The 12,881-nt window shown below is 42.2% G+C and overlaps 2 protein-coding genes across 3 annotated transcripts in view; one reads left to right on the top strand and one right to left on the bottom strand.

Moving 5' to 3' along the window:
* The window catches only part of LOC113512210 (follicle-stimulating hormone receptor), a 72,646-nt gene extending 63,276 nt beyond the window's left edge, over positions 1–9,370 (bottom strand). For both annotated transcript variants that reach the window (XM_031909151.2, XM_031909152.2), the window contains exon 1: positions 8,297–9,370. In XM_031909151.2, coding sequence (XP_031765011.2) covers positions 8,297–8,538 — 242 coding nt within the window. In that variant the 5' untranslated portion in view covers positions 8,539–9,370. The remainder of the gene's footprint in view (positions 1–8,296) is intronic.
* Positions 9,371–11,598: 2,228 nt separating this feature from the next.
* LOC128201093 (ribosome-binding protein 1-like) lies at positions 11,599–12,276 on the top strand. The gene has a single exon (XM_052896787.1). The coding sequence runs from the start codon at positions 11,599–11,601 to the stop codon at positions 12,274–12,276; it is 678 nt and encodes a 225-aa protein (XP_052752747.1).
* The last annotated feature ends 605 nt before the right edge of the window (positions 12,277–12,881 follow it).

Raw genomic sequence — 12,881 nt, 5'->3', positions numbered from 1 at the left:
CATCGTAACAATACTGTAAAGCAGCAATATGCTTGAAGTTGGCGGCAAGTCCGTGTATCTAGCATATAGACGAATGTTATATTTATTTTTCCCGTTCATACACCCCCTTTTTCTCCTTTAACTCCGATGCACAAAAAAGGGAGGTCATTTAGAGCCTGCAAATTATTAATTATTAATTGCTTCGGTATCTAGACGATCACAAATTCATCAAATAAGACGCCGTATCACTTCAGTTTCAAAACAATCCCTTCGATATTAAGTTTAAGAGTCTGGGCTTTCTTGGCTTGAAAGCCGGAATTGCACACCTGCAATACCTCCGGTATTGGGTTATGCGAGTGCAGGCGAGCCGAATGCATGATTGTTTGTTTCCTATATCATAAAAATATAATAAAAACAAACTATTATTTTTCTTAAAATTTTTTTCTTAAGATGTTTGTTTTAGAAGTTTATTTTGTGTTTTGTGGTTATACTTAAATTTATAATAAATAATAAATTCCATCCTTTAATAAAAGTGCAAGTGACTTTATTCGGAGTTTAAGCAAGTAATGAGTAAGATAATGTTATTTCCTCATAAATTAGATCACAAAGGAATAACTGTAAAGTTCAGCCGATAGCATATTGATAAATGGCTGAGATGGTCAATACTTTGTTCCTCCAGTAAAATTGTGAAAATGCAGACACGCGGTATATACAAACTACTTTTCCGTGATCTTGCACTCGCAACGGCCATGTGTTATTCGTTTGTATTTTCACTAATTTCCCAACTATTTTATTTCTCTTCCGCGTTCTTATTTTATTTTTTACTATTTTAATTGAAATGAGAAAATAGTTCAAGTGTGGTATTCAGACTTCAAACGAGCGACACGCAGACCGAAATAGTAATTATTTGTGACAGATGGAGTGTAAGTATATCTGTATGTAGGCCGGTCATTAATAAAGCTCGCCGTAGATGAATATAGCCGTCGGTATTTATATAGCGAGGGGCGCGGTGCGGTGCGTGGGGGGCGCGGCGGGCGCGGGGGCGCCGCTCGCCGGGCCGGCTGCTGCCTCGTCAAGCACGCACTCACTATACCAGTACCGTTTGATTGCACATTATTGTGGTGGAGCAGTAGCCCGCGGAGCCGTGATTGGTCACTTGCTGCTCACAACAGAGAAAACTTCTGCCAAGTATACCATTCGACGTTAAAGCTTCTTTGGTTTCGTAAAGGAATTGACACCAAGTAGTCAGTCAAAATGAAAAAGCTCGCGATCAAAATCTTCCCCCCGCTTCTAGGTCGCTTTACTTTGGTAGGCGTTGATTCGTTTTGAAACACCCACACCGTCGACTGGCGCTTTGTTTCTGGATCGTATTGATAAATCCAGGATTCATCACCTGTAACGATGTCGTAAACACGCCGAGACGAGTCTGCTTCAAATTTGTTTATCATATCATGGCAACATTCCACCCTTGTGTGCTTCTGAACATCGGTGAGGTCGTGCGGCACCCAGCGTGAAACTATCTTCCGCACCCGTAGATGCATGTGTAGAATCTCGTAATGGCTTCCTGATCCAATCTGCAGTATATGCTGAATCTCTTGGTATGTAACTCGTCTATAGTCTTGGATCGGATTTTTCACTGCTAGCATGTTTTATTCCTTAACAGCCGTTACGGAAGAAAACGTAAAATGTTCTCGACGCAAAGTTTTTCAATGAGACACGGTAATTTTAATTAGCTCGCAAAAAATGTGGAGGGAAGTATTGAATTTAGAACGTACCTATATTTAATTATAAGTAATCATATTTTTAAATAAATTATAACTGGCCAGTCTCACATACATAAAAACTTCTCGCAATACTTTCTGAGTGACCTGGTATAATTTAAAACAACTAAGTTCTCCGCGCTGTTTGTCATATATGTGAAATAGCGCTCACACCACACTCAAAATGCGTGTTCGTCATGAGCTTATTTAAAATTAATAACTACAATAATGAGAGGGCGGCAGTCCAGTCCTATTGCTAACAATATAATCTGTCAGGTCGACCTCCACACGGTCCCCCCTGGAAACTATCGTACTGAATTCCAAGTGTATTCATCACGATGGGCTAATTGATCTGCCTTTTTATTCTCACCTATCACCACTCAATAGTGCTTCGCCAGCTTATACCGTTAGCGCTAGCAAGGTTACCATTCCATTACCGTCCATTAAAAAATAACTACAATATCGTTTCAAGCCGATCAATTCATATACACTAATTTGTTTAAGAAGGTGCATACTCTAACCGTTAGTGGCTAACGTATTAGAAGTTCGAATATTTCATTCAAATGACTCAGAATTTCCTAACGCGGAGACCTATTCAATCGACTTCAAGAGGAAGGATATTCTCAAAGCGGTGGTACTTTTTGTTATTTTTTTTAATGTTTTTCACCTCATTATACCTTAAATTACAAACCGATTTAGATTTTTTTTTATATAAGAATGAATATACTTAAAGATTAGTCCCAAATAAATTTTATAAAAAATTATTTAGCTTTTTTTTTTTAAATCAAAATAACTAGTTTTGCCACAATTGAATACGATTTTTTTTTGTGGAACACAATCTGAAATTATACTGTTAACCAATACGTATGAATTATGACTTAAAAATTATCAAGCTTTTCACGTTATTTTGATACGCGCGTGCAGCGTGGGTACGTTCCGTTCCGCGCGTCACCATGTATTATTCGTATCGTTAACATTTAATAAACATATTTCTCGTTCTAAGACTTTGTCAGTCATTAACCGGATAGATATTAATTTTTACAATAGAATATATGCTTGTAATATATATAGGATTTACCTTTTTCTACTACAATACACCTACCCGTACCATGAGCTTATACAGCATCCACACGCAGCAGCGCAGAACACAAGACACTCGATGTTTTCATAGAAATAGTAAGCAGTTTATTAATAGGTAGTATCTGATTGCATCGGAGCCGTCCTTCTCGGTCGCGATGGCAATAATCCGATATAAATGGTGTGCGAGCATGCCGCCGGGGTGCGGGGTGGATGCAGCTGCGGGGCGGCGGGGGCGCGGGCGGTGGTGGGGGAGGGCGCATCCGGCGGTGCAACTAATTGCCCTCGTCCTCGCTTTTAGATTCTATAAATAGTGTCGGCTAGATCTGCGGCCCCGCGCCTCCACCGACCGACCGACCGACCGACCGACCAACCGACCGACCGACACCCACCGTCCCGGCGCGGCGCATCGACAACTACCCAACGACTTTGTTGTTCTCTAGTTCTAACATTTCTGCTGAGTTCTAATACCGAAGCATGAAGTTCGGAAAACTGAGCTTACAGCCCGAATCCATTTAATAACCCTGATATAAATGTAGAGTCAAATAAAAAGTAAATATACTCATCGACAACATTTCAGCCGTTAACTGTAAATATGTAAGTCAAATAAATAATTTCATAATCAGAGTTGATCCTTTATCCACAGATATAAACAACAATCAACAGACTATTGACAATTAATAGTATTGTTGAATTTCATTCATAGGCGTCGGAGGCGACATCTCTTGAAAGTGAATTCAATAACACCAAGATACTAATTAAACGCGAACAGCGGGCCCTCGAGAGCTGGCTGTTTCTCCTGTGCCACAATATGAGATAGTTAGGGTTTATACACAATAACAAGATACGACGTCGCGTCTGTCTGTGATACGACACGCTCGTTAGCTCTGGCGTTGTAGACTGCTGCAGAAGTTTCGGGCAGTAAGGAACTTCCCCCATATAGACATTTGCTGTGTGAGTCGCCATAGAATGTATTATACGGGTAAGTAATCGGCAGCATTCCCTATGTACTTGATATTAGAGCATGCCCAACGACGACGTAGGCCACAAATGCTGCATTTTCAGTTTCGTGTCTCGAGACAAGACGTCGAAGGTGTTTGTAATGTCCGATGACAACAATTGAGGTGCTCGCGCTGGTATACAAAGGAATATTATTCATCTTTATATAATCTCCCATAACTTACTACTTGTACTACTCACAAACATTTAGGTAATGCTTTTAGTAAAATATGTGTACTTTTTTTGTTTGGGATTAAAGAATGTTCAACAAATTAAAATAAATTACTTTATAAGCGTGGCTCGCGTAAAGCCACTGTAGAACATAACTTCGTTAGTGGCTCTGTTTAGAGCGGCAATAATTCGTTGTGTTGATTTACGGCAGCGCAGCGCCGGCACGCGCGCCGCCGCCGCGCCGCTGTCCGGCCGGACACCCGCGCCGCGCCGCACCGGCCGCGTGCTCCCCGGGGAGAACACAGGATACCTTCTGTATAAATATTTACTTCACGCTATAAACTTATATATCTCGTCCTTGTTTATCATCATAAGTCTCTTAATCTTTGCCACCACAAGCGTGGATTGATACAGAAAATGTATACGGTAAGCTATTAATTGTATTTCATTTTAAATTTATCAGATTTTGTAGCGTCACTGTTAGCAGTAAATCATGTCAAGTCGACCTCCACGTGGTGCCCTTCGGTAATCATCTTAGTTCATCGCTGACCTGACATCATCCGTACTTATTATCCCTCAGTATTATCATCCATGCTTATTACTCGTCGCCATCATACACCCACCGACAGGCGGCGCTATTAGCCTATGTTCAGAAGTGTATTCATATTTACAGGTTTATATAATCATATAATGTATTGTATATATGGTACTGATCGATGCGATTTGTAGCAGAGTGCACAAGTGCTTGAATGAAATAAGTAATAGCTACGGTAACCATGAGGGCTGGTGAAGTGGTTCAGTCATTATACATACGTGTACATGAGAGAGCGTGCAGGTGACAGGGGAACATTGTCGAGGCGAGTAGGTGTCTATGTATGTACACATACACGAGTACATTGCCTATGTATTGTATATATTACAATATTTATAGCGTAAATGAAGAGTGAGTAAAAATACATTTTCTTGTGGATATTAAAAAGTATATCCGTGTCAGGTCGACGTCGAAAAATAGCTAGCATTCCGCTCTGATTAAAAGCTGACGGGAGCACCTCCCCTCCCCCGCCACCCCGCCACCCTGCTGCCGGCTGCGCCATCAATCACGCCGCGACACTACGGACGGTAGTTATTAGCGACGAATGGTACACCATCTCGGGGCCCCTCCCCCGCGCCCCTCGCGACCCTCGCAGCCGTGCTCGTGGGGCCATCGGGGCCCGCTCGCTTAAGCCTACTTCGCATTTCTTCTTCTGATTTACTGCTAGAGATTCAGTCGAATGGTAAAATTATATTGATGTAAATTTAGGTAGATAATTCTACAAACGCATGTAATTGTATTTTTTTTTAAATCATGAATTTCTTTAATATTTCTTAGTAAAATTCCTCGGAACACAATACATGTGCGTTACATATACACACTACAGTAAGTGCGACGTGGCGGCGTCCATAGTGTACGGGTATACTGCCGGAGCGGACGGTGCATGTGGTCATAATCGCGGAGGCGAGGTCCGGCCGTTGCATCTGTGCGCCCGCGGGCAGGCCGCGTGCGGCAAGTCTAATTGACCTATTGTTAGCAATACACCCTCAGGTCAGGTCGACCTCCACGCGGTTCCTCTCGGAAACCATCGTGGTTAATCGTAGTGGAATTCGTCACAATGAGCTCACTGACATGCTTTCATCCTCACCTATCATCTATCACTGGTGTCCCGTCAGCGTATATCGACAGCGCGGGCGGGGTATCATTCCATTATCACCGCCGCCGCCGCGCTCGCTCGCTCCATTCTAGAGATGGTGAATGTATTCTAAACTAATAATTATCTATTAAATTAAACAATATTTCATGAAAAATAGGATACCTAAAGCCAGTGGTGTCTCTTCATATTTATAATTCATTATTAGACATACACAAGGACAAAAAAAAAAACATGAAACATAATCGAGATATATACAAATATAAAACAAGAAGTAAACTTGTTAACTTTGTAAAAGGCTAGCAAAATACGTAACACAAGGAATTGAACATTGAAGATACGAGTAAAATTAAGACAAGCGGTTACCAAGAACAATATGTACTGAAATCCTATTGATGAAATTTAAAAGACCATTAAAATAATTTCTTGAAAATAATCCAGATTATCATGTTAATAAGTATATAAAGCCAAAGTTATTTGGAAGAAAGATATAAATAATTAATTCAAAGAAGCATGCGACCCATACAGTAGCGCACAAAACAAGAACAAAACAAACAAAAACAAAATAGTATATATATATATATATATATTTTTTTTTTTTTTTTTTTAAAACAACGACAAAAAGTTCTTTTTTTTTTTTTTTTTTTTTTTTTTATTTATAACATATGTCATTCCTTACTAGTATTATAAATGTAAAAGTTTGTTTCTTTGTTACCTTTTAGCGCATTAACGACTTAATCAGTAGCTATAAAATTTAGTAAACATGTACTATATGTGACAAAGAAGAAGAAAAGGAACGCACCGCGCTTTCACTCACACAGACACACATTTGCGTGTGTCCAAACATCATATCTATACTTGGATGATAATGGAATAGTAGCCCCGCCTGCGCTAACGGTATACGCTGGCGGGGCACCAGTGAGGGATGATGGGTGAAAATGAAAAGCCGGCTCACTTGACAGACCGTAATGAATATACCTGGAATTTAGCACGATGGTGTCCAGGGGGGATCAGGTCGACCTGACAGGGTATATTGCTAGCAATGGAACTGGTAATCCGCATTACTAACAATCCCTTGCCCCCTAGCTTCTAGGTTATTATCTATACTTACTTGTTGTTATGTTCAATCTATATAGTACTAGGTACTAGTGGCAGCCATTACACCAATTTTATATGATGTTATGTATGATAACCATACATGTCGCAAACGCAACATGGTCTGAAACGTGTATTTTGTTGGAAATAAGAATGACGGGAGAGTCATAGTGTTATAGAGTTTTCTACAATAAGTGGTGTTGGTGAGACACGTGTACCCGGCGACGTCGCTGCATAATGGGGCAGCGCTGGTGTCTAGCGCACACAACATCGATCGGCATCGGATCATGGATCATAGGTGCGCGGGCGCGGCCGCCTGCGAAGGCTATTGCGTCCGTACAAAAGACATCAACGCGTACACAACTGCCTACCATCACTATAGCGACCAAAGCTAGGCTGACTACCATCTACTTTTTTTTTTTTTTTTCTCTTTTTTTTTGCTGTTACACTGCAATGAGTTCTATGCAGTGCTATTAAATTGTTTTTTTGTCCATTAGTTTATTGAACATATTGGTAAAATTATAGCTGTAAATAAATAAATTTTAAATAAGTAAATTTGGCTGATTCAATTTTTCTGTTGCAAGTAATTAAATTAAAAATTTACCAGTTTCTTAAATTTAAATTGGATAATTTTTTTTTTTTGATGGGTGAAAATGGAATGGTAATTCCGCCTGCGGTAACGGTATACGCTGGCGGGGCATCAGTGAAGGGTGATAAGTGAGAATGAAAACAGGCCAATTAGCCTATCATGATGAACTATCAGGAATTAACCATGATAGTTTCCTAAGGGGAACCGCGTGGACGTTGACCTGGTTGAGTATATTGCTAACAATGGGATTCTTACTCCCTATTGCTAACAATCTCTTCCTTAACAAACAAACACTATCTATATACTTAAGATAAGTATATCGTATGTCTATTTGTTGATCCATAACTGAACAACTAGAACAACAGCTGATCTTAGGGATTTATTTATTTATTATAGGATTACCAACATAAGATACAGCTAAACATTTCAATACAATACACTGGTAGACTAGATCTAACTGTTCTTACATTTATAGGCGACCACAGCATGCCTCGCGTTTGATAAACATTAAAATATAATTAAATTATTTAATGTCATTAAATGAATAAAGGTATTAACAATATGAATAATTTTAATTATACATATTGCTTGATTATTTCAATGTATACTGTAAGGCATGCAGTATTATGTTAACGGCATGCACTTCTAAGGACATTCGCAAACAAACGCCTATAGAGGAAACTAGAATATGGAACAGGCGACTGCGGGACGATACGATACGAGACGGCACTGGGCTACTATTTACTGTCATTATTACTCGTATGTATACTATTGAAATGTGCAAGCGGCTCCGCTGGATATTGCTCGGCGTCGGACTAGCTCGCTTGATGCTAATACTAGTACAATGAAATGCAGCATATACGTATGTACGCGCTTGCAGTGGATCGAAACTATATTCTATATTATTGTTATTATTTATTATACGTTTATAATAAACTCACAGTGAAAGAAGGTTGCTGTGTAGTGGAGGCAAGCGGCGTAATCCGGCAGCGCGGCAGTCCATCCTAGCGCCGCCGTCGATGCAGGCGCAGCCGGCCGGCAGCGCGCTGGCGGTGGGCGCAGCGCCGGCACCGGCGCCGGCGTCGCCGTCGTGCGCCGGCGCCGGGCACGCCGCCGCCGCCAGCGCGGCCAGCGCGCTCGCCAGCAGCAGCAGCGCGCGCGGCCCGCTCGCCCGCGCACTCATCCGCGCGCCGGCGCCGCCTCACCTGCCGCGCGTGCTGGCGCCGCTCGCGCCCCCGCACCGCACGCGCACGCACATCCTCAGACGCACCATCCCCGCGCTTCGCGACCGGCGGCACAACACTCACTCTCAACAACAATACCTACCTACCTCAACTTTCAATGTTTCGTACTTTATTAGTATTTCACACAGGATTTTTTTTTATTTTTTTTTTTTATTATTATTATTAAGTGTAATTTAATGCAATCTTATACACCAGTTATAAAAAAAAATTAAAAGTTGTTTCAGGTAAGTTTGAATTAAAATTAAATATATCGCGTCGCGTGTGTGGTTACGAGCGGCGAGGGCTCGCGTCGCGCGGTGCGTTCCCGTCGCGGTCAGTGATGACGCGTTACGTAGCGTCGCGACAACGGCGCGAGTCCGACTGACGAAGCGATAGAGCGAGCGCGCAGCGGCGGCGTCGGGCGTCGGGCGTCGGGCGGCGGGTGGCGAGCGGCGGGCGGCGAGGGGACAGCCTCCGACCGCCAAGCTTCAGCTTCAGATGCGATCTCTCACCACTGCTTGCATGTACCAGTACGAGAACCTACCAACTGCGAAACTCGAAAGTGTGTGCGGTAACGTCGCGTCGGCCGCCGTGTCGCTGTGGATGGAGCCGGTGCCGCCGAGTCTGCCCGCGGCATATCGCGGCTATTACTATACCTTATAACGACCGCGGCGTTACGTATTGTTAACAGTTTGCTCAAATTTATAAATTTGGCCCTTAAAATGGGACCATAGAGGAAAAGGTTTTCCGGATTGATTTTATTGTCTATAGAACATATCGCTCTAACAAATGAACAATATTACATAGAATGAGTAATATTCTTAATTTTTTTTTTTTTTTTTTTTAATAATGCCCTCAACGAACAAGACCTTTGTCTTTATATCACCAGGCTCAGTGTTTCTTGCACTAACACTGGTTAGGAGGGAATGTACATTGGAATATTTGGTATTCAAAATTAATAAAGTATATGTTATTTATTTGTACACTGTTATACTACACTTACATTACACTTCACTACACTACACCATTATAAACAAAATAATGAATAGAGTAAATTTCAATAAGAAGTCATACATAAAGCAGTTTTATCGCTAAGCAATTTCTTTCAGAAAACCTTTGGGAGAGGACATTGAGAAAAAAGTAGGATTCGCGCGACTTCGTAAGTTGCTACTGTTGTCCATCCGTTCCATGTTTTTCGTTATTAATATGGGTCAGTCTACCGGGTAGCTGGATTTCGGAATGCGTGTATATGTGTGTATGTTTGCGTGAATTGCATTTTTAAAAAGTACTACGTCATGAGAGGTATAAGTTAAAAAAAAAAAAAATTGATGGCTGGCTCTTTAAGGAAGTTGACTCAATGTGCTGCAGAGTTTATGGTATCATGGAAGGGCGTATGCACCCCTGATTTGTGTGCTGCTTATTTTGAGAGTAAGTCTCTTGTTTCATTCCATGTATCTTTATGAGCACACCTCAATGTTGTAAGCAGACCTCATTGTTGTGTAAATGTTATGTGGACGAGTATTTTATTTGATAAAAGTTTTTTTTTTTTTTTTTTTTTTTTTTTTTTTTTTTTTTTTGGTATGATCTTTGAAATAAATAATAAATTTCTGAAGGCATTAAGGAAATAGACAATTTAAATGTATTTAAGAAAACAGCAAAAGCATATTTGACAGCCAAATTGTATGGGCGAAAAACTAGAAGTCCAAGGGTCGGCAGAGAGGGCGGTTAACAATAACTTTCCTAGACCGGTATGCCGTTCGCAACAACTTAAATTAATCGTACCTCTTTGATATGCTGGTTCACCTGCCTCCTGGGTTTGCTATCTTTCTCCACGGCGCAGCTAAGGATCCTCACGGGCTTCGGAGCACGCACAAATGTTGTATTTGAATAGGGTGGCGTGATGATACCCGAGTATTCACATGTCCATGACATACATATGAGTTTTTCCATTAATAGAAACTTAGTCTTATTATGAAATATAACAAGTTGCACACAAAACCACGTCGTAGCAAATTATGAATTTCACTTATATGTCCTTTATTATAAAATAAATACACAAAACAGAGTGTAACAACCCTTCATCACTTTTCGCGCCAACGCCATATTACTTTTTTTTTTTTTTTTTTTTTTTCTACTGGACCTCAGGACTGGACTGGACCTGGATTTTAAGCAGCCAAAATTGCTTAATTAGCAACTTAGCATATAAAATAACTGGAGCTGCGACACGAAGAACATCCCATATTCTAGCTACAGCGAACAAAATACTACGCTTGGAACACATATCATTACCGCAAGCGATGTCACCACTTTATGAGATCGAAGCCCCAGCTTTAAACATTCCTATTAATTGAGATGCAGCGTTACTAGCTTCAGCAACAGTGGGCCAACTCTGAACCACATCATCCATATATGTGTACCACTTCAGCCGCTACTGGAAATACCTCACGCTCATCTTTCCCGAGCTGTTGAATCGTACGTAATGCCAAATATGGACTCGCAGCTAATCCAAAACAAACTCGTTGAAATTCAAATAGAGTGAACGGATGAAAACGGAAAAACATTCGCAAGAATTTATGATAATAGGGATAAACCTGTATCTGTAAATCCATTTGTTTGACGTCTGCGCAACAAGCAATTGGAAACCAGCGTAAATCTAAGAGCAGACAATATATATCTAACTGCAAATTTGGGCCGGTGTGACTAAGCTGATTCAACGACACGCCATTGTCGGTACATGCGTTAGCATCCAAAACCAGTTGCAGCTTAGTAGTTACTTTATCCTGACGAACGACGCTATGATGTGGTATAACAAACCCGCTAGAGTTAATCTCCTCGGCGACAACAATATAATTGTGGTCTATATACATGCCGATGTGGTAGAATGTGGAATAATGGACATATAATTATTAATTTCATTTAACATACATACCCATATTCGTGCAATAAATTGATTTGTGAGCAGACCTCACTATGTTGTGAGCCAAGCCAAACGATTGGTCAAGCCAGGCCAACGCAACGCAATGCGACGTCACGCAAGGCAAGGCAAGGTAATGCAAGGCAAGGCAAGGCAAGGCAAGGCAAGGCAAGGCAAGGCAAGGCAAGGCAAGGCAAGGCAAGGCAAGGCAAGGCAGGGCAGGCAAGGCAGGGCAGGGCAGGCAGGGCAAGGCAAGGCAGGCAGGGCAAGGCAGGGCAAGGCAGGGCGAGGCAGGGCAAGGTTGGGCAAGGCAAGGCAAGGCAAGGCAAGGCAGGGTAAGGAAGGGCAAGGCAGGGCAAGGCAGGGCAAGGCAGGGCATATACACTCAGGGCAAGGCAGGGCAAGGCAGGGCAAAGCAGGGCAAGGCAGGACAAGGCAGGGCAAGGCAGGGCAAGGCAGGGCAAGGCAGGGCAAGGCAGGGCAAGGCAGGGCAAGGCAGGGCAAGGCAGGGCAAGGCAGGGCAAGGCAGGGCAAGGCAGGGCAAGGCAGGGCAAGGCAGGGCAAGGCAGGGCAAGGCAGGGCAAGGCAGGGCAGGGCAAGGCAGGGCAAGGCAGGGCAAGGCAGGGCAAGGCAGGGCAAGGCAGGGCAAGGCAGGGCAAGGCAGGGCAAGGCAGGGCAAGGCAGGGCAAGGCAGGGCAAGGCAGGGCAAGGCAGGGCAATGCAGGGCAAGGCATGGCAAGGCAGGGCATATACACTCAGGGCAAGGCAGGGCAAGGCAGTGTAAGGCAAGGCAAGGCAAGCCAAGGCAAGGCAAGGCAAGGCAAGGCAAGGCACGGCACGGCACGGCACGGCACGGCAAGGCACGGCACGGGCAGGGCAGGGCTCCTATATTATTTATATTATAATTAATTATTACTGCAGTACTCTAATAATAAGAGAATTAGGACACGATGCAGGACACACACACAAAACGCAATAACAACAATTCATACTAGATGGCGCCTCATGAAATCTACACGTCGATATTACAATAATTTGGTATTTGATTATATTCCTTTACAAACCATCAATGACCTGCGGTTTAGGTTTAGGTTTAGGTTTAGGTTTAGGTTTAGGTTTAGGTTTAGGTTTAGGTTTAGGTTTAGGTTTAGGTTTAGGTTTAGGTTTAGGTTTAGGTTTAGGTTTAGGTTTAGGTTTAGGTTTAGGTTTAGGTTTAGGTTTAGGTTTAGGTTTAGGTTTAGGTTTAGGTTTAGGTTTAGGTTTTTAGGTTTAGGTTTAGGTTTAGGTTTAGGTTTAGGTTTAGGTTTAGGTTTAGGTTTAGGTTTAGGTTTAGGTTTAGGTTTAGGTTTTTAGGTTTAGGTTTAGGTTTAGGTTTAGGTTTAGGTTTAG

This window comes from Galleria mellonella, unplaced genomic scaffold (assembly GCF_026898425.1).
Source record: "Galleria mellonella isolate WM207_F2 unplaced genomic scaffold, CSIRO_AGI_GalMel_v1 utg34, whole genome shotgun sequence".
Lineage (NCBI taxonomy): Eukaryota > Metazoa > Arthropoda > Insecta > Lepidoptera > Pyralidae > Galleria > Galleria mellonella.
The sequence above is the reverse complement of the archived record's forward strand: the minus strand, read 5'-3'. Positions and strand labels throughout refer to the sequence as shown.

Coding starts and splice junctions, on each gene's coding strand:
- LOC128201093 (XM_052896787.1), top strand. CDS start 11,599: ATGCGACGTCACGCAAGGCAAGGCAAGGTAATGCAAGGCAAGGCAAGG.